The sequence below is a fragment of the Gymnogyps californianus genome, chromosome 27 (assembly GCF_018139145.2).
Source record: "Gymnogyps californianus isolate 813 chromosome 27, ASM1813914v2, whole genome shotgun sequence".
Taxonomy (NCBI): domain Eukaryota; kingdom Metazoa; phylum Chordata; class Aves; order Accipitriformes; family Cathartidae; genus Gymnogyps; species Gymnogyps californianus.
The window spans coordinates 2,539,032-2,557,039 of record NC_059497.1 but is presented as its reverse complement, the minus strand read 5'-3'; the positions used below and the strand labels follow the sequence as shown (position 1 = coordinate 2,557,039).

The 18,008-nt window shown below is 41.1% G+C and overlaps 1 protein-coding gene across 5 annotated transcripts in view; it reads left to right on the top strand.

Moving 5' to 3' along the window:
* SRGAP2 (SLIT-ROBO Rho GTPase activating protein 2) overlaps nt 1–18,008 on the top strand; it is a 109,825-nt gene that overhangs the window by 45,906 nt on the left and 45,911 nt on the right. For all 5 annotated transcript variants that reach the window (XM_050911306.1, XM_050911303.1, XM_050911305.1 and 2 more), the window contains exons 3-4: nt 1,043–1,205; nt 16,109–16,171. In XM_050911306.1, coding sequence (XP_050767263.1) covers nt 1,043–1,205; nt 16,109–16,171 — 226 coding nt within the window. The remainder of the gene's footprint in view (nt 1–1,042; nt 1,206–16,108; nt 16,172–18,008) is intronic.

Genomic DNA, 18,008 nt, shown 5'->3' with positions numbered 1-18,008 from the left:
CAGAGATTGCTGTCCTTTTAAGTGCAGAATACTCCCTTTTTCAATGGAAATTAAACCACATTTCTTTTAAGAGGAAAGAAATCTGATACAATCACGTACAGTAATCAAGAAGAGCTTTGGCTTTCCACCAGAGATCTGACTTACTCTTTTCTAAATAAATATTACTGTACTGTAAATAAATGATAAACAGATCTAGAGAGAAGTAAATGATGTAGTGAAGACTGCACCTAGATCTGCCAGTTCCAAGCACTGCTGCGGGGCTGCTGGAGGACCATGCAAAATCACTGCTAATGTCCTTGCTTTCATCTAGTATGAAATGGTGCCTTAAGAAATGACTTACTCCTTTCAGTAGATGAAATGTTGATCCAAATAAGCTGAGGTTCCTCTCATCTCCCCTTTTGCCCTTTGTATTGCTTATTTGCAGGGTGCAAAGTGAATCAGCCATAATAAGGTGGAGAAAGTTCAAAGATGAGAAAATAAAGCTTGTTGTATGAATGTTGCTTTCTCTTTTGCTCAGGACAGATATAGATGCTTGCACATTGTATATGCTTGTACATTGTTTTTGTACATGAAACATAACATTTTGTTTCCTATGCAGATGCTATTTAGCTAACTGGATGCTTGAAATCTTTTTATTGTGGTTAAGTCACAAATGCCTGAGACAGCGCTGTGAAACCTATTGTCAGACACTGGAGCCATCGCTCTCCCTCAGGCACTGTAATTTATGCACAAAATCTTGGATTCAAAAGAAGAAATTAGAGCCTACATTTGGCATACTGTAGCTTGCATTTGCCTGATCTGTTTGTTGGGGGACAAAAGCCCATGGCCATGTGAAGCAGTCATGTGTAATTGAGGGCGTATTTTCTGTATGTGCAATAGCCATTTTATAGCCTTCCTCTGCTCTCCTCTTCCTCAGCAAATCCGTACGTCCCGTAGCTGGGTTTCTAGCGTTTATGGATATAGAACATCATGAACAGAACCATTTTGTCCACTTCAGGTAAAGTCCTATCCAATTCTTGTTTCTATTTTGTGTCCTTTATAGGAAGGATCAGAATGTGCTATCACCAGTCAATTGCTGGAATCTCCTGCTAAATCAAGTGAAGCGGGAGAGCAGAGATCACACCACCCTAAGTGACATCTATCTCAACAACATCATCCCACGCTTTGTCCAGGTCAGCGAAGATTCGGGGCGCCTGTTCAAGAAGGTAACTGAGTCCTACAACGCATATATCTGTGTTTGGTCCTTCTGAAATACAAAGTTTTAGCTATTGCTTCTGGTGGATCAATTTCTTGTTGACTGTGCCTAACACATGGGGCTTTTTTCCTCTTTGTGCTTGACTTACCTTTGATTTCTTCAGTAATTTTCTTCTTCTAGTGTTTTAGGATTTTCCCAAAACTGGTTAGTTGAGATTTGTTGGTCTAAATTCAGGCCATGTTTTTTTCCTCTTAACCTGCTCATGGTTTTGTATGCATTTTGAAACTTTTATTAAATAAGCAGAAACTCTCCAGGTCTTCAACTCCGAATATAATCAAGAAAAACTCTTTAAAGACAAATTTATATCTGCCACAGAGGAGAAACTGCTGTTAAAAGAAAAATTAGGGAGAATTCCTACCATGCTAGATAATAAAAGAATGTATTGTCCTTCTCTGGAAGAAGGAGAAAATGCAGCTGAGGTCTCTTTTGTTAGCCTTCCCTCCTTTATTTCCCCTTGGTTTCCACGTGGGAAAAAAAGGTGGGACAGTGTGGGAGGATATTTTTCTATTAAGAATCTGTTCTTCCAGTTGAAGAAACACGATACAGAAGCTTTGAAACTCCTATTAAATGGTAATGCCTAGTCTCTTCAGAGATCTGTCAATCGCTGTAACATCTGCTAGTTAACATGTTAAAAACATTGCAATTCTAACTTTGAAAGCGATTTCTCTTTCCCCACTCCCCACCCCCTTGCACTGTGTCATGATCTTGGAGAATTATTTCTACTATTGCAAGGCCTAGAAAAGGGGGTTGCAGAAGGACTTGAGCTTTCTAAAGAATACTTTTGTGGAGACTCATCCTAAATCCCATTGCCTCTGAGAGAGAAATGGAAGAGGAACACTTTTGGTAAAAAACTCCTAGCATACTTTCATGTCTGTCTTTTTGCCTTCAGTGGTGTCAGTTGTTATATTAAAAGAAAGTCATATGAGTAGTGTGTGACTTCAAAATTAAAATCTGTTTAGGTGCAGTCATCAGTAATTGGAGGCCTCGTTGGCTTTCCACTCTGGTCTTGAGAGTCTTTTGAAATGTCTTGAGGAAAGAGTGTTCAGATATTTCTTAACATCTCTATATTGCTTTAACTAATAAAGAGAGTCTATACAATGCAGTCCCTTTAGACTGCTAGAAAATGAACAATGCTCAATGTTGTGTGTGATATTTCATGTCAAGATGCACTTGAAGGAGCAGCATCTTGTGTGTTACCTGGAGAGCAGGATGCATTTGCTCTTTTACAGCAGGTATTTGTGTGTGGCAACTGATTTCTAGAGGAGAATGAAAATAAGTGCAAGTGCACTGTTGTGTTCCTTGTCCTCTGTGTATTTCCTGAATTTTTAATGGATAGCAATGGAGTATGAAAAATATATTCAAGTGTTACGTTCTGTTTCTCTTTTACTTCTTTTTTTGAGATATTGCCCAAGCAGAGGAGGAACTTTCTCTTTTTCAAGTAACATCACACTGAGGCCTTTTTGACCTTTTAAAACTTTCTGGTAATTACATTATGGTTGATTAGATACTTACACAGGATTATTGAATGGCAGTTACTCTTCAATTCCTCTAATCCAAAGGATAAGTAATCTCCCCACTGAATTTCAACAAGGGCTGTGCTTGAGGAAGGCGGCTGAGAAAATGCCTCGGCAAAGTAGTACATGGAAATTGATATTATCCCAGTTTGGCTGGAATCTAGCATCTTAATTTTCAGCCCCTTGTGTAAGCATGGTTTTGCCCTGTTTTATTTTATTTTGGGCAGGAGGACTTGAATAAAAACAAATAACTGACCAACAACAAATTACCCCTCTGGTTTCTTTCTCACAGACCAAACACAAACTCCATATTAATTTGTGCAAACAAAAGGCACTTGTTACTAAATTCCAACTACTTGTCTGACTGTTTGCCAGGCATACCAAATTGGCAGAAGGCCAGAACAGGTATTAGATTACTATTCCACTTGTGCTGGGTGGTTAAAAACAAAAATTGCATCCTGTCTTTTCTAGAGTGTCACATAGTTGAATAAGATAGCAGATAGAGAAATTTGGCTGAACTTGGATCTGCTGCTACTTGTGCTTTTTCACTAGAATCTCTTACCTTCCTGAGCTGCAAGGAGCAGCATGAATTGGTAGAAAAGCTACTGTAGGCTAGAAAACAGACGTGATGTGTGGTTAAAATATTGCAAATCAGCTTTATATTCCATGGATTTAAAAAAATGCTATCTGTTTATAAAACCCCTATGTAGCATGCTTGTAGTACTCAGTATATCCCAAGAGCAGTACAAACAATCTCCAAAATATCTCTGGACCATAAGCAGACAAATGGTACCTTTTCCGGGATGAAAAAACAGGGACAAGTGGGTGAAGTAACTTATCCAGGGTTGCTCAGCAAGTCGCTAGCAAAGCCAGGATGCCTTTCTGATCAGTATCTGTAGGTATTGAAGGGGAATAATTAGGTGACTCGGCAAGATATTTAGGAGTGGCATCTATTTTTGTGCCTCTAACCGGAAATTTAAACCATGCTAGCCCAAAGGGAAGTTAGTCCTATTGATGAGAAAATCTAAAAGAACATTCTCCTCCCTCTCCCCTTAGCTTCTCCCATCCTTTTTTAAACTTTTGAGACATCCTTTCCCATTTTTTAATGGAGAAGAGCTACCATCGTATGTGACAGCTCAGAAAACTGAGCGCTTTTTAGCACTCTTGAAACAGATATAGTTTATACAGGAGCTACATGGAAAATAATGCTACTGTGCCATGCTGCAAAACTTTCCATGAAGCTGTGGAAGGCAAATTCGGAGGTCCCAATCAAAAACCAAATGCGAATGAGCTCTGAATGGCATAGCTGAATTAGTGTGGTGCTACATCTCAGCAAATTTATGTAGCTTCTCCACAGATCTAATTAGCCAGGCTACGTCAGTGAAATAACTGGCTGTATTACTTCTGAGACCTGAGTTTCCTGCCTCTCTTGTGCCATGTGGTCATTCCAGCTCATTCACTGATTCTACACTATCTCCTGCCTGGTCTAACGCATACAGTATAGTCACGCTAAAACGCACTGCAGTTTAATGAAATGCAGCCTGCAGGAGGAAGAGCCTTAGCTGTGATGCTGTTAGGGCACTCAGATTTGGCTTAACACAAGAGCTTGGTTTTTACTGTTTTCCAATGGAAATTGTAGCTGTTGGAATTGTGCTGCCAATCTTGCTGCTGGTTTGGGAGCTCTCTGACCTTGTCTCATGCTACACAGGGAATCTGTGTTAAAAAAAAGGACACTTTGTTATTTGAAAGTCTGAGGAACATTATTTTTTTACACTTCTGTTTGGAGAATACCTTCTAAAAAAAGTTATACATGTGTCTGATTGCAGGTGCTCTAGTAACTTGCATTTAGGAACTACTAACTGGGTTGTAAATAATGCTATGAAATATGGAGAGGATAGCGATATAGAGATCCTTATTTGCTGAGGGCAGTTGAAATAAAATCCTTCTCTTGGGCCATTTATAATTTAGGACTTTCTCGAATCAGTGCTTTGTATCATGCTGGGATTGAGCAGATGAGCTAGGAAGGACAGACAGGGTAAAAAGGATGTACTTAAGATCCCTTTTGTTGCTAAACTCTTGAGTTGCTGTATCTTGCACTGTCTGAAGTGGTGAGCTTTTTCAAACGAGAGAGATCTAAGTACAGCATGCAGCTGTAATCCAGCCTTAAGGCTGCAAAGGGCCTGAATGGGTGTGATAAGGTCTGCACTGGGAAGAAAACACATCCTCAAGGGTAGCGGAGATGCGGAGAGAAGCGGGGTGGGAGCTGGCTGTGTTGTAGCCGGAGCAGCACGGAGCCCGAGGTGGGCAAACCAGGGGTGTCTCTGTCCGGAAGAGCATCGGTAGTGGTGGCAATGTGGGGTTTGTCTCTTCTAGTGATTGCGGTGGAAAATCCTCAGGCTGAGACAGATTCTTGTGTGTTCACGCTTGGACCCCTCGGACCAGTTATAAGAAGCGTACAGCAGTGCTGACGGTCGAGCTTGGACGGGTCTGTCTTGAAATCAGTGAACTTCTGAAATTCCAGCGGTGGTGCCTGCATTGCACACAGGTTTCCAGAAGGTTTATGTTCACAGTGTTTGGATTCACAGTGTCTGGGAAGCCTGCATGGTCTGTGGCTTTGTCTCATGCGGTTTTTCTCTTCGTGTCTTATGATGAAGAGATCCCTCTCCAGGGCTGTGTTACGATGTGGAGGGTCTTAATTGTTTGAGTGTTAGACGGAAGCTTGCCAGCCACTTCAAAGGTATCTTTGCTGATAAGAGAAGCTGTGTTTGCTGCCAAAGCCAGTGCTGAAGTGGTGCTGGATGTACAGTGTGTGTCAGCCCCATTTCTTCCTCTGCCTCTTGGATTTGTTTACTTCCTCAGTTAGCTCTCGCTGCAAAACCTTTACATATCTGAGCACTGGGCTGTTTGCACCAAACGTGGTTTTATATCTTATTGGAAACTTGCAACCTAATGTGTAGGTATTTTTTGGACAGTGTACTCTTTCCGTGCCCTTTGTTTTGGCTTCTCCTGAGGAAACACTTCTATGTTTCAGTAAAAGATGTTGTCAATAAGGAGCTCGCTGCTATAGCAGTCTTGCAGATGAATCCCGTTGACGTTGGTGGGGATCTGGCATTTGGCTTCAGCAGCGCTGCTGGCCCCAGGAATGGTGTCAGTGCAATTCTGCGCTACTACAAAAGAAAAGGAAGATAAATGATGAAATAAATAACCGCTCTCTCGATAAATAATAAAACTGGAGGGGAACTGGTGGAATTGTCCTAATAACAAATTGTTACACCTTGGGAAGGAGGTAATATTTTGTTATTTGTCCAACAGTTAATGATTTAGCCCTGGATTTCGTACAAGGTTGAGGTTTAAAGCCAGTGTGCCACCCGGTGTTGCTATTCTGGTTGCCTCTCCCTCTCCTGGAAGACTGTCCTGCTTTGATGTCAGCGCCTGTTCTCTTGCACGCTCCTTTTCATTCCTCTGTCTACTTTTGCGGAGAGCACTCCTTTGATTTCTTCCTGCGTATCCTCCTTCAGCGTGGCCCATTTATTTATTTATTTATATGTATTGAAAATATTCATCCATTTGAGCTGATTCCTGTTTTTATTTCCCCTTTTCTTCCTTTTCACTCTATCCCCCTGTCACCCTGTTGTTTTAATGTGGCCCTTGATTTCTCTGCATGGTACAACCTTTCTGTTTCTCGTATGGTTATCAGGTTTTCTTGCCTACGGATGTAGCTTTTCAGTGGGATCCCTTGATATTATTTATACATGTATAGCCTTTTGAGAAGCAGTCTCTTTAATTTGGTATCTTTAATCACTCTTTCTCTGTTGTCTCTTTGAGATTTCCCTAGAAGCAGACTGATAGTCTTGTTCAAATTTAAGAAAAAAAAAAAAAAAATTTTTAAAAGAATGGACTGTGGAAGCCTCAGTCACTTTGAGCAGTTTCTGAACAAACTGATTTTTTTCAATCTGGCAGACTTTTACATAACAAAATTGTGAAGTAATTGGAAAGTGTTAATAGGCAGAAAGGCAGATTTATTCTGTGTATGCATAAGTTCCTGTGTCTAGAGGGGCCTCAGGACAGGCAGTGGCTGTTAGTCGGCTGCTTTCTAGAGCTGTGCCTTTAAACAGAGCCAGGTCCCGTCTCAGCATCTGCCTGCCTTGCTGTTACGTGTGCCTTTCATGCAGCATTGGTCCTACTGTGTTTAAAACATACATCCTCTGCTCTGTTTTTAACTTGGGGCTCCTTGCAGCAGTGTTAACTGGGAAGCTCACTGGAGATGCTTGGAGCAGTAACCCTGCCCTGCCCTGCTTTCTGGCTTGTTCAGGTGGACGTGTCCTCTCGGTATAGAGTAGTGGGGACAGGGAGGGCTGGTTGCCCTACAAATCTTGCTTTGAGAGCATAGCATTCCTTGACACTATTGTATCAAGTTCAGTTATTATATTTATGTGGAGAAAACCCTGTAAGGAATGAAGAAAACAAAACTGAGGATTTGAAATTTGCTTCCTGTTTAATACCTTTGATTGTGGAAGAAAACACTTTACTAGTACACTGCACAGTGTTTGATGTGAAATGAAAAATCCACAATGAGTTGGCTAAAAGGCTTACAGTAATCAAGGAAGAAGAATTATTAATTCTCTTAAGGGGTCCATGCCTAAGATGACCTACTTTACAGCTGCAGCATGTCTCATTGCTGCATTGGTACCAGAATATGAAAAATCTTAAAATACACCACACGTGGAAAAGCCACAGACATGAAAGAAATGCATTGGCCAAAAGGCTGGACATTTGTACAAATATGTCTCCATAACAGTGTAAACATGTAAATTTGCAAATGCCGTAAGTAAAACTGTTACTGAGGGGCAGAGTTGGTAAGTCCGTGCTATATCCCTGCTCTCACGCTTGCATCCTTACCCACTGCGTCTTCCTCTGCCTTACGTGCCTTAGGAAGTAGTAATGTTGAGTTCTTACTGTTTTCCCAAAAGGGCACAGGGACACAGAGCCCTGTTGTGAAATGATACTTTCTGATTTCTTACTGGGGAAATGCAGACTCTCGGTTTTCCTACTTGCTTATTTTTAGAACAAGTGGAATGGGGGAAGGGAGAGGGAGTGAAATAATTTGTGTGGTGCTCTTATCTGAGTTAGCAATACATAAATCTGCTTCTGAGTTAGAGATTTGATTCCCACCGCCTGTGATTGGAGTGGATGGTTTCTGTTACGCTGCTAACACTTTGTACCTGGTCAGATACAATGATGCGATCAGGGCCTATTGCCCATGGTGATGCACTGAATACCGAAGGCTACAGCTGCAGTCCTTTTACTGCATATGTTACAGGCTAAAAATGTCACTTCTGCGTATAGATTGGGCAAGGAATGCACTGCATTTGGCCCTATGTAATGTGTGAAAGTAGTTCATTGTTACTATGTTTTGTTTCTAATTTCCCATATGCTTACATTGTCTCTCACTACATCAGTATGCTCGTCTTTATTTTGCTGCAGTGTGAATTCAGGTCAGCCAGGAACAAGGTAACAGCACTTTTACACTCCAGGTCATTTATCTGACTCTGAGCCCTCCAGTCAGTTTGTCCTAGAGATACATCACAGCAGTTTGAAAAAGGGTACTGGGGGAAGCTGGTAGCACAAAGCTGTCGTGCAGAGCATTAAAACTGCGAGCGGAATTACAGAACATTACTTCCAATATTTTAAAGGACTTCACCACTTGCTGGTAGGTCTTGCCACCTTCTGAAGCCCGTTTCACATGCGGCTCATTCAATGAGGGCAAATGTAGCTGGCTTCACAACAAGAATGAATGCTCTCAGCCATAAAATTGCTTGGTTTGTTGGGATTGAGTGCCTGAAGCCCAAGATTCAGTAAGATCAGCGCAGAATTCTGAAAAAAAAAAGGAGAAAAAGGGGTTGGGGGTTGTTCGGAAGCAATTCTTTCAGCCCAGAATATGGGAGGCAGCGGTGTGACGTGGTTTCATGTAGGAATGGCTTTTCAGAGTACAGTATTCTGCTGTAATAAGGAAAATTCCTTATTACTGACATAGTGGTGAAACAAATCACTAGTGAAATGGTGGAGAAAACTAGATAATACAGCTGTAATTTAAATATGACTGACCAATGCATAATGGATCATTAAACTGGAAACTGATGATCTATCACCCAAAATATGCATGTATATTCTATGACATAGATTTTGTCTTCCTAGCTTTTCTTTAAATTCTGGAGAGTTTGAAGCTTTAGAAGAAGTCTACAGAATTCCTGTTCTGTAGGGCTATGTGATAATGGCCGAGCACTTTATCCGTAAAAGTTGTGGGAGAAACTTGCATGAAACTTGCACAGGCTTCAGGTAGGTTACGGGCTTCATTGAGAGTACCCCCTTGTAAAATAAGGGGTACGTTTATAACAAACGGATTGGACTGATGGTGGTGATGGAGTACTTCTATACAGTGAAGCTAGTTGATTGTTTAGATGAGAACATAAAGGTGATAAATCGTATCTGCTACTGCATGCAAACGAATTAAAGGCAGGCCTGTTTTAAAAAAAAAAAAAAAAAAAAGAACATTATCAAGAATCTACCTGTAAAGAATTCTGAACTTCAATTAGCAAATTCTATTTAAGTGCTACATGTATGATCTTGGAAAATTTTACCTGGCAAGCCTTCTCTTTAACAAACTTCGTAAGTAGATGTTAACTAATGCATAATAAATACCCTGTATTGTAACCTTAATTTAGATAGGAATAAAAGGGATCTTGCACTTCTGCAAATTTCCTCACTGATCTCAGCAAGAACTCAATCCACTTGCCTCCCAGCTCCCACTGTTGATTCAAAAAACATTAGAACATTTAATGTTTGTTTTCCACCTAGGTATATTTAATTATTCCTTTTTAAAAGGTGTAGAGAAATGGTCTTGTTAGAGAGCGGTTTTCAGAATAGCAGATTCGGGTTCCGGTTCCAGCCCTGTCACTGGCTGACATAATTTTAGGCAACATATTAGATAGAATCTCTTATCTCAGTGTGTTACGCATTGACCCACCAATGGTTTCTGAGTGCTTCCTTGCTGTTGTTGAGTTTATACAGCAGGCATCTTGTGAACTTCATGGTATGTTTGTTTTGAAGCCGTACTATCTTTCTATCAGATTTGGAACTACATTACTGAGGCTTGAGATCCGGGGCATAAAATGTTGACAGCATTCCTTAGCTCTCATATTTATTATCCCCCCTAAATATTTTGAAGCTGAAGTCGTTAATGTTTGGTGGAATGCGGAACAGCCAAGCGAGTGCTGCAGTAGATCCCAAAAACATCTTGATTAAATTAGAGGGGAGGTGGAGGGGAGGAGGGCTGGAACAAAGAGGCCGTTGAGAAGCTGGCACGGCGTGCTGGGAATTTATGTTCCAGCAAGGGGTGGCAGCAACCTACAGCTCTGCACATGGTGCATATACACCCTGTCGTAACAAAGGAGTATGTGTGCATGTGTGAGCGTGTATGTTTATGCATGTGTATGCATGCACACTTAGGGCAGCTTCTTTTGCTTTCCTGTTTTGGGCTGAAGAAAAGGCTTGAGAAAGGCAGCTTGCGAGAAGAATACTGAGGTTGCAAGTTAGCGCTCCTGGGCAACAGTTACTGTTGTCACTGAGCTGAAATGACTTTCTTGTTCTCTTGGGTGCTGTTGATCATTTTCCTGATTTGCAGAGAAAAGGAAGCCTGTGTCTTATCACTGATCAGTGCGTACCTTTGCAGCAGCACAGGTGAGGTGGTGCTGGTGCCCTGCTCTCCCCCTTCCCCAGCCTCAGGCGTGTGGTGGGCTCCCATGCTGTGCCATCTTCCAAGAGCATTAATGATGCATATCAAACTAGATAATCTCCCAGATCAAGAGGACAAGTGTTTAGCCCTGATGGGATAAGGAAGAGACAAGCTTTGTGGGGACACCCCCTCCCTACATGCACACACAGTTTATTATTGGAGCCAATTAGATAAGATTTTGTTGCACAAGCCCTTCCTCAGGCTTTTTAAGGGATGTACAGATAGACTCTAGTTGCAGGTACAGCCAAGAATAGATAATAATAAAATGTATCAGATTTTCTTTTGCTTTTATTTATTACTTTTTCCTGGTAGATTGTTTACAGAATGAATCATTCTAAACTCTGTCTGCCTTTGAAAAACATAATATAGAATTTGATGTTGAAATAGAAATTGATACCTGGAGACATTTGCAACTGCAGAGACTAAGTTGTTGTTTTTCCTTGGCATGCATTTTATTTGTAATTCCACGCCACGTTCTAGCATGATCTTGAAATCTCTTATGCCTGTATGGCAATGGTTAAGATAACAGCCTTTAATCTGGATGCACTTTGAACTCCATGGGACCTCAGAAAAGTTCTCTTTGTGCATCAGGTCCGCCACCCTCTACAGCACTTGAGCAACAACTTCTTTGCTAATGTCTAAGGCATTTTCTTTTGACTTTCCCAAGCTAACCGTTCTGCTTCCTCCAATGTATTTTCATTTGTCAGGGACAGCTAGCTCAGCTTTTTTCTCCTAAACCTTTTTTTGGGGGGGAATCAGTACAGGGAGCAGCATTAAATTAACAGTGTTCATTGCATAGCTCTTGCGTTCATGACACCTGTGATCTGTCTTACCTTCATCTTGATATAAGTTTTTTTTTCAAGTCCAGCAATCTGGCAGTTTCTTTCTTGAGAGCTCATTTGGAAGCACAAAGAGTTTTGTGTTTTGACAATTTGGCACTTACACTTCTTCTTTTCTTCTTCAACCTGAATATGCATTAAAATATTCATTTTAATCTATTTCGCATAATTGATGCTTCAGCAGTTTGTACAGTGAATGAGCAATTTCATGCAAGAAATAAGCAAATGGGCTGAAAAGAGCTGGGTGAAAGGCAGATGATTGGTCCAGTCCAGGCAGTTTAACCAGCACAGTGAAGCGTGCTGCTGAAGAGCTCCTTCTGTGTGAAAAGTTCAGTGCTCAGGGCATTTTAAACAGACCCAGCCAGTCACTTTCATTAATCATCTCCAATGTTGAGAAAAAGGCAGTCATAAAATCTTTGCAACCCATATCACTGCAGTGATGAGCAGCAGCTTCAGCTTTTTTCTGCTTTCAGAGATGGAAAAACTGTAGATCTTGTTTCTGCAAACTCTCTTAGAGATTGGGAATCGCCAACTTTTTTCTTTTCTTTAAATTAAAGACTCCTCAGAAAAAGCAGGATGTTCCCCTTTTGTCAGCGTTTGTGTCAGACACTTGTTTTTCCAGTAGCACATCTGGCCACCTGGGGAGCAGGTTCAGGATCGTGGGACTGGAATGTATGAAAATGCAGAGGACCTGACCTGGGATGCTTCTGCTTGTACGTCCCATCGTGCTGCAGACAGCGCGATGCCAGGCTGGTCTGAATGGGTCACAACATACATAAACAGTCTGTAATAAAACATCTGTCATCTCAGAAACACGGTAAACTCTACTGGACAGTATTCAAAAAAGGATAATTTAAAATTAAGTTATATAATCTTTCTCTTTTTGCTTTTTAATTTATCAGTATGTTTTTTTTTTCTCAGGGCCTAATGCCATCTTGAATTCTTAGGCAGAAATGCTGGTTTAAGTGTGGGTTTGTTTGCATGACCTCTTTATCTTTTTCTTTTCCTGAACTTTGTAGGCATAAATAATCTTGAACCTATCAAATTTGCTTGAGCCAGCGGATATTATGTACTTCTAACATGCAGAGCATGAAGGTTCAATCAGGCAAACACTGCCTTAGTAGGTAGTGAATGAGTAATCTATAAACTGAATAAAGTTATTCTTGTTACATGTAGCAGTAGATGCATTTGCACTTTCTAATTAGTGGGAAAATGTGGAGAAAACATAGTTATTAGATTATGAGTGTTTAAGCCTGCCTGGTTTTTTGTGAATAGAAATGTTAGTGTAGAAAGAAGACGTCTGCTCTCTTCCTTGGCTTCTCCAATTACTCACCTGGATGTCTTTTATTAATAAAACCTCAGAAAAAGTGGAATTTGGTGTGCTTTATCTCTTTCCTGCACCTCAGAATGATTAGAGCTATGAAATTACAGACAGGGGTTTGAAAACGTTAAAGATTGTACTGCAAGGGCTAAGACTGTATTTCTGAGATTTCTGTCATTAAATACTAGTAACTGCTGGGATTTTTTCCGGTTAAGCGTTTTATAGGAGCAAAGCTGTTGAAGCTGGCTGGCTCCCGTGCAGCCCAGGCAGAGACATCATTAGTGAATGTCACTTGGAGATGGATCCATCCTTTACCTCTGGATAGTGTGTGCGGTTGGGTTTTTGTTTGGTTTTGACAAGGTAACAAATCCCGGTGTGTCTGTCTGCTCCCATCTCTCTGTCCGTTGGGGGAGATGCTACAATGAAAACCTTGGGGATAGACCTTCCCCCGTAGCTTTTCCCTGCGCTCTCCGGAGCTGCTGGTATGATTCGTTCCCTTCCAGCAGACTGAGAGAAACATTTTGTCTGATGGCTGACAAAGGCAGCTCTGTTTTATACTTCTCTCCCCACCCCCATTTCCCCCCTGTTTTGGTACCCAGCTTACAAGGTTAACTCAAAGGCCTCATCCTCCTGTGGTGGGCTGCACCACGTTTCATGTAAGAAATAATTGCCCGTTATCCTTAGGTTTGGGTTTTTTGAGGGAGCTTTCCCCTTCAGTTGTGTTTTTGGCCCAATATATGGCTTTATAAATAGTTGATGATTGATCTCTCCCATTTCCCCTCCTCTTCCTTTTTTTCACCTTAAAGGGTACATTGTATAATCCTCTGAATCCAACAGCTCTGGTATTTTTATAATATGTGGCAATCTCGGCTGCTTGCTACAAGGCAGGGGTGATAACCAGCTCCCCGTCAGAATGGATATGGATTTTCCTGGAATTTCAAAGGGATGACCAGGTGTGGTTATGTGACCACAGAACAGGGTTGAAGCAGTATGTTAAAATCATTTCAGCAGCCTGTTCGGGTGAACAGGATAACAGTCGGGACATCGCTTCTTGGAGCCTTCAACGGCAAAGAAGGGAAACATCTGTTTGGGTCTAACTGTGACTTTATTGGCTTCAATCTCTTTCGATAACTACAGGCTGAAAGATGTAAATTGTATTACAAATACAGAGATTTTTCTTGATCATTTGTACTCCTGCTGTAGAAAAAGGGGATCTGTTAAGGTTTGTGTGCACAGCAGTGCTGCACTGTGGCAGCTAGAGACAGCAAGGCTGGAGCGTGTGGCTGCACCTTTGCTTTGCTTGCAAGGTGTGTCAGCAAACGCTGGCTCAACGTGCTTTTTGATGTGTCTGAATTTCGCAGCTTTTCTCATGAGAGCTCTTCAGAATGCAAACAGTGACAGTTTTAGCAGCCTGTCTCTAATGAAGTGAAGATTAATAGTACCGTTGAACTCATTAAGTAAGAAAGTCTCTTCGCCCTCCTTTGCATACAAGCTATATTGCATGCAGAAATGCCTCTTCAAAGAGGGCTTTGCATACAGAGGTGCTGTCCATCGGTAATTATGGATGCACATCTTTGGATGTTAGAGTGTATTTATTAGAAAACCAGAAGCTTATCTGTTCCTGTTCCTGTAGTAGCTAAAGCCAAATGTGTGCCAGCACCAGCTCTTCATGCAGTAGTTGAGTCCGATTGTGACATAGAAGTGCTGGCTGCTTGTTACCTAGCAGGGAGTTTAAATAAGTAAATATATTTTTAAAAGCTGACACTTGGCTGCAGGCTAGTTCTGGTGTCAGCTGGTTTTGACAACCAGTCATGTCTATATGCACCTTTTTTTTTTTTTTTTTTTCTTTCCGTTCTACTGTTTTAGTGAAGGAAACAAGTTCATGAGCCATATAGCCTTAGGTTTAACTAGGCAACTCACTAATGCAAGTGTCCCCCAGGACAGAGTGATTTGTATTGATACGGTTAAATTATATTATAGTCCTTGTAGTTTAAAAAAAAAGAACAACCGATTACTTTGTCTGTTGAGGTAAATCCCATATTGATTTAAAATTTGAATGGAAATGGGAATGTATGCATGTAAAGCCACGTAAGAGTAATTTTTTTTTTTTAATGTTGATGTGGTGGTTCTTTTTGTAGCTCTGGTGATGAAATACAGAAGTGAAGGAACATTGCCAGAGGAAGCTAGAGGGTCTACAGGCTATTGTGGTATTTGTGGAAGAAGAGGTAAACTTTTGGTAAATCTCATGGAGACTCAAAGGAGAGATTGTGTATCTGAAAGCACGTACTTTTTTTTTTTTTTTTAAGTCTGAGTGGCTTTGTCATACAAAACTAAAAAAATAAATACATTGACATTAACACTGTGCTCAAAAATAGACTGCAGGCTCTGTATAGCCTTTAAAATACAGACAGCACAAACTCTAGTTGGATCAGAGCATCTCTTTCAGTACCAACAGGCAAAAAGACCTGCTGTTGAGCACATCTCCCTGCTCCTCCAGACTTCTCTGTGACAAACACTGCTTCTTCAGCAAGCCATTTCCACTCCAGTATCCAAAAGTATCCAAGAGTGACTGTTGCCGTAGTGAATCCAGGAAATAGGTTTAATAATTTGTGCACAAGGCTTATCAAGTGAGAGCTGGCAGACACTGCAGTAAGGTTTCCCTCCTGGATCCGTCTCCATAAGTTGTGACACCTTGGCAGACCCCATCTGGGCAACCTCATTTCTTCAAGAATCATTATGATGGGGTGGCACTGGCAACTCGTGATGTGCGTGTGGTCGAAGGACAAGGAGTAAGGGTGGGAGGGGTAGGCAGTACCAAAGGGCTGCGAGTGAGATGCAAGGTCAAAGGAAAGGGCAGCAGCAGCACTGCCTAGAGAGATGGGAGTGTGAAGGAGGTGGTGGCCGGCTGTCATTGCAGCCTCAGAGTCTGGCTTTGCCAAGGAGGTACCTTACATCAGCAAAACTGAAGTATTGCCTGTTTTGTGATATGATGTTCAATAAAGGAAGATCATTCCTGTTGACTTTCTTATCCTGTATTTCTTCAGCTTCCATACCAAGCTGTCCTATATTCATGGTCTTGCTTGATCCTGCTAAAATGGGCAAATCTGTGTTTCCAGGCTTGTAATGTTGAAAATCCCATGTTCTCTGGAAACTTCCCTGTCTCCATACTGTAAGGCCTTTCTGACTGTGCATATATAACGTTTCAGTTTATTAATAGTTTGTGCAATTTGACCATAAGTGGCTCTGGGCTGAGCAGTTATTGGATTTGCTAGCATAAATAGCAGTGCTTAATTGAGCCTAAATTATTTGTAGATGTGAAGCATGCTCACTTCCTCCACCTTTTTGCCATCTTCCCCAATTAACTTTCATTTCTCTGTTTTGTTACAGAGCAAGGAAGTGGGATTGCAGCTCCAGGAAGACTTGATGAAGGTCTTGAATGAACTCTACACGGTAAATCAAACTGACTTCTTGGCATCTTTTCAGGCAGAAGGAAGAAGTGTTTGACTTCTCCCAGCCTGCTGTTACGGCAGAGACTAAGCACCAAGACTGATAAATGTCTGCAGTCTTTGCAGTTTGAGGCAGCTTGTGTTCGCCAGTCTATAGAGCACCATAAATCTCACTTTTTTACTCTATCCTTATATTGTTTCAGCTCTGTAAGTGTTGGCTCCACTTCTTAGAGATCTCACCTTAATGCACACCTGCTACTAGCTGCAGTGTTGGTTTTAAAAAGAGTAAGAGAGATTAGAATTATTTCCAAATATGCTAAAAATCTTCAGTCCGTGGTTTTGTGTGGTCTGAGCATACAAAAGGCAGCATACAGCTTCAGCGGGGGGACCCACTGTGTTTATTTGTTCCTCAACTCATTCAGCAAAACAGCTCCCTTTAGAGTAATAGTCTTCCATCTGTGCTTTTTGCTTCTCGGTATATCCATTGGAGACACCAAGAAAGAGGCACTGCCTCGGGAAAGAGAAGGAATGTTTTCGTAAAAGTTCATATGCTGCTTGGGGATTTTTCTTCTCACATAGATGAATGGAAAAGCCTGTTGTTTGATTAAATTTTTGCTTTCTGCAGCTGTTACTGAGCTAGTTCTCTTTTAAAAGCAGAACCTACACACGGTTTTGTTGCTCAGAGTGTCTTTTCTTTTGTCCTTCCTTAATGATACATTGGATTGTTACACTGAGGTACCATTGGATCATTACAGTGAGGTACATGTTCTTTCCTTCATTCTTTCAAAAGATGATCCAGGGATGTTTCTCAAGCCATGGCGTATCAACCTTGTGATGAAATTCGGTATTAATATCAATGCTAGAGTATTAGGAGGTTTCCCTGAAGTTTCCCATATCAACAAAATGAATAGAAGGGAATTGTTGCATTAGAGCATTGAAGCCAAATATTTAGACTAATCTTTTAGGAAAAAACAGAGCTCAGGAGTAGGGAAAATGTTCTTGCTGCTGAAACGGCCGTTGAAGAGGTGAGACACTGAATCCAGTTTATGATTTTCCTCCTTTTCTGGGTTAGAGTGTTTAGCATTACTGAGTCTTTTCTGTGGGAAAGAGGGTTTGTGTTCCTCCACAGGAAAGCCAAGAACGAGCAGTACGGTGGAAGCTGGAGGCACTTTGAAGCTGACCTGTGCTTCGATGAATTGTCGCTGTAGTTAATACAGCCTTGGTTTACAATAGTATGAGCAAACTGTGTTGTGCTCATGTTCCTGAAAGGCAGACAATTTACTTCGGGTATGAAAGTGGCTTTGTAAATGTAGCAGTGCCTGTCATCAGCGCTGCCTACTCTAGAAATTATTTTTTGTTTGAGGGCACAATCTGATTCAACTTTTGAGTCATGTACTTGGATGGGATCCTAAGGAGGAATATAGATCTGTCTCTAAACACAGACTTTTAGGAACTGAGATTTATTTCTCATCCAAGTTCCCATGGCACTGAAGCCGATAAAGGTGGCTGGTTAGTGGAGTTTACATAGACATATGTAATCATTTCTGCATGCCAGGCTTTGACAGATCGTTGAGCCAAATACTGAGTCCTGATAATTTCTCTGTCACTGGAAGGAAGATCTTCCAAAATTCAGCCTTTGATAAACAAAGCGATGTAGGGTATTAACTTTTTTAATGTCAGTGCTAGGAACTTGAAATCTATTTATTCATTCCTTCTGCTGTAAAATTTTAAATTATCCCTTCATCAGAAAATTTCTTTTCCTTTGAAAAAGTCACTTCTGCTGATCATATTAAAAGATATTTCTTGCTGGACTCAATTTAATCACTGGTGGGATTGCTTTT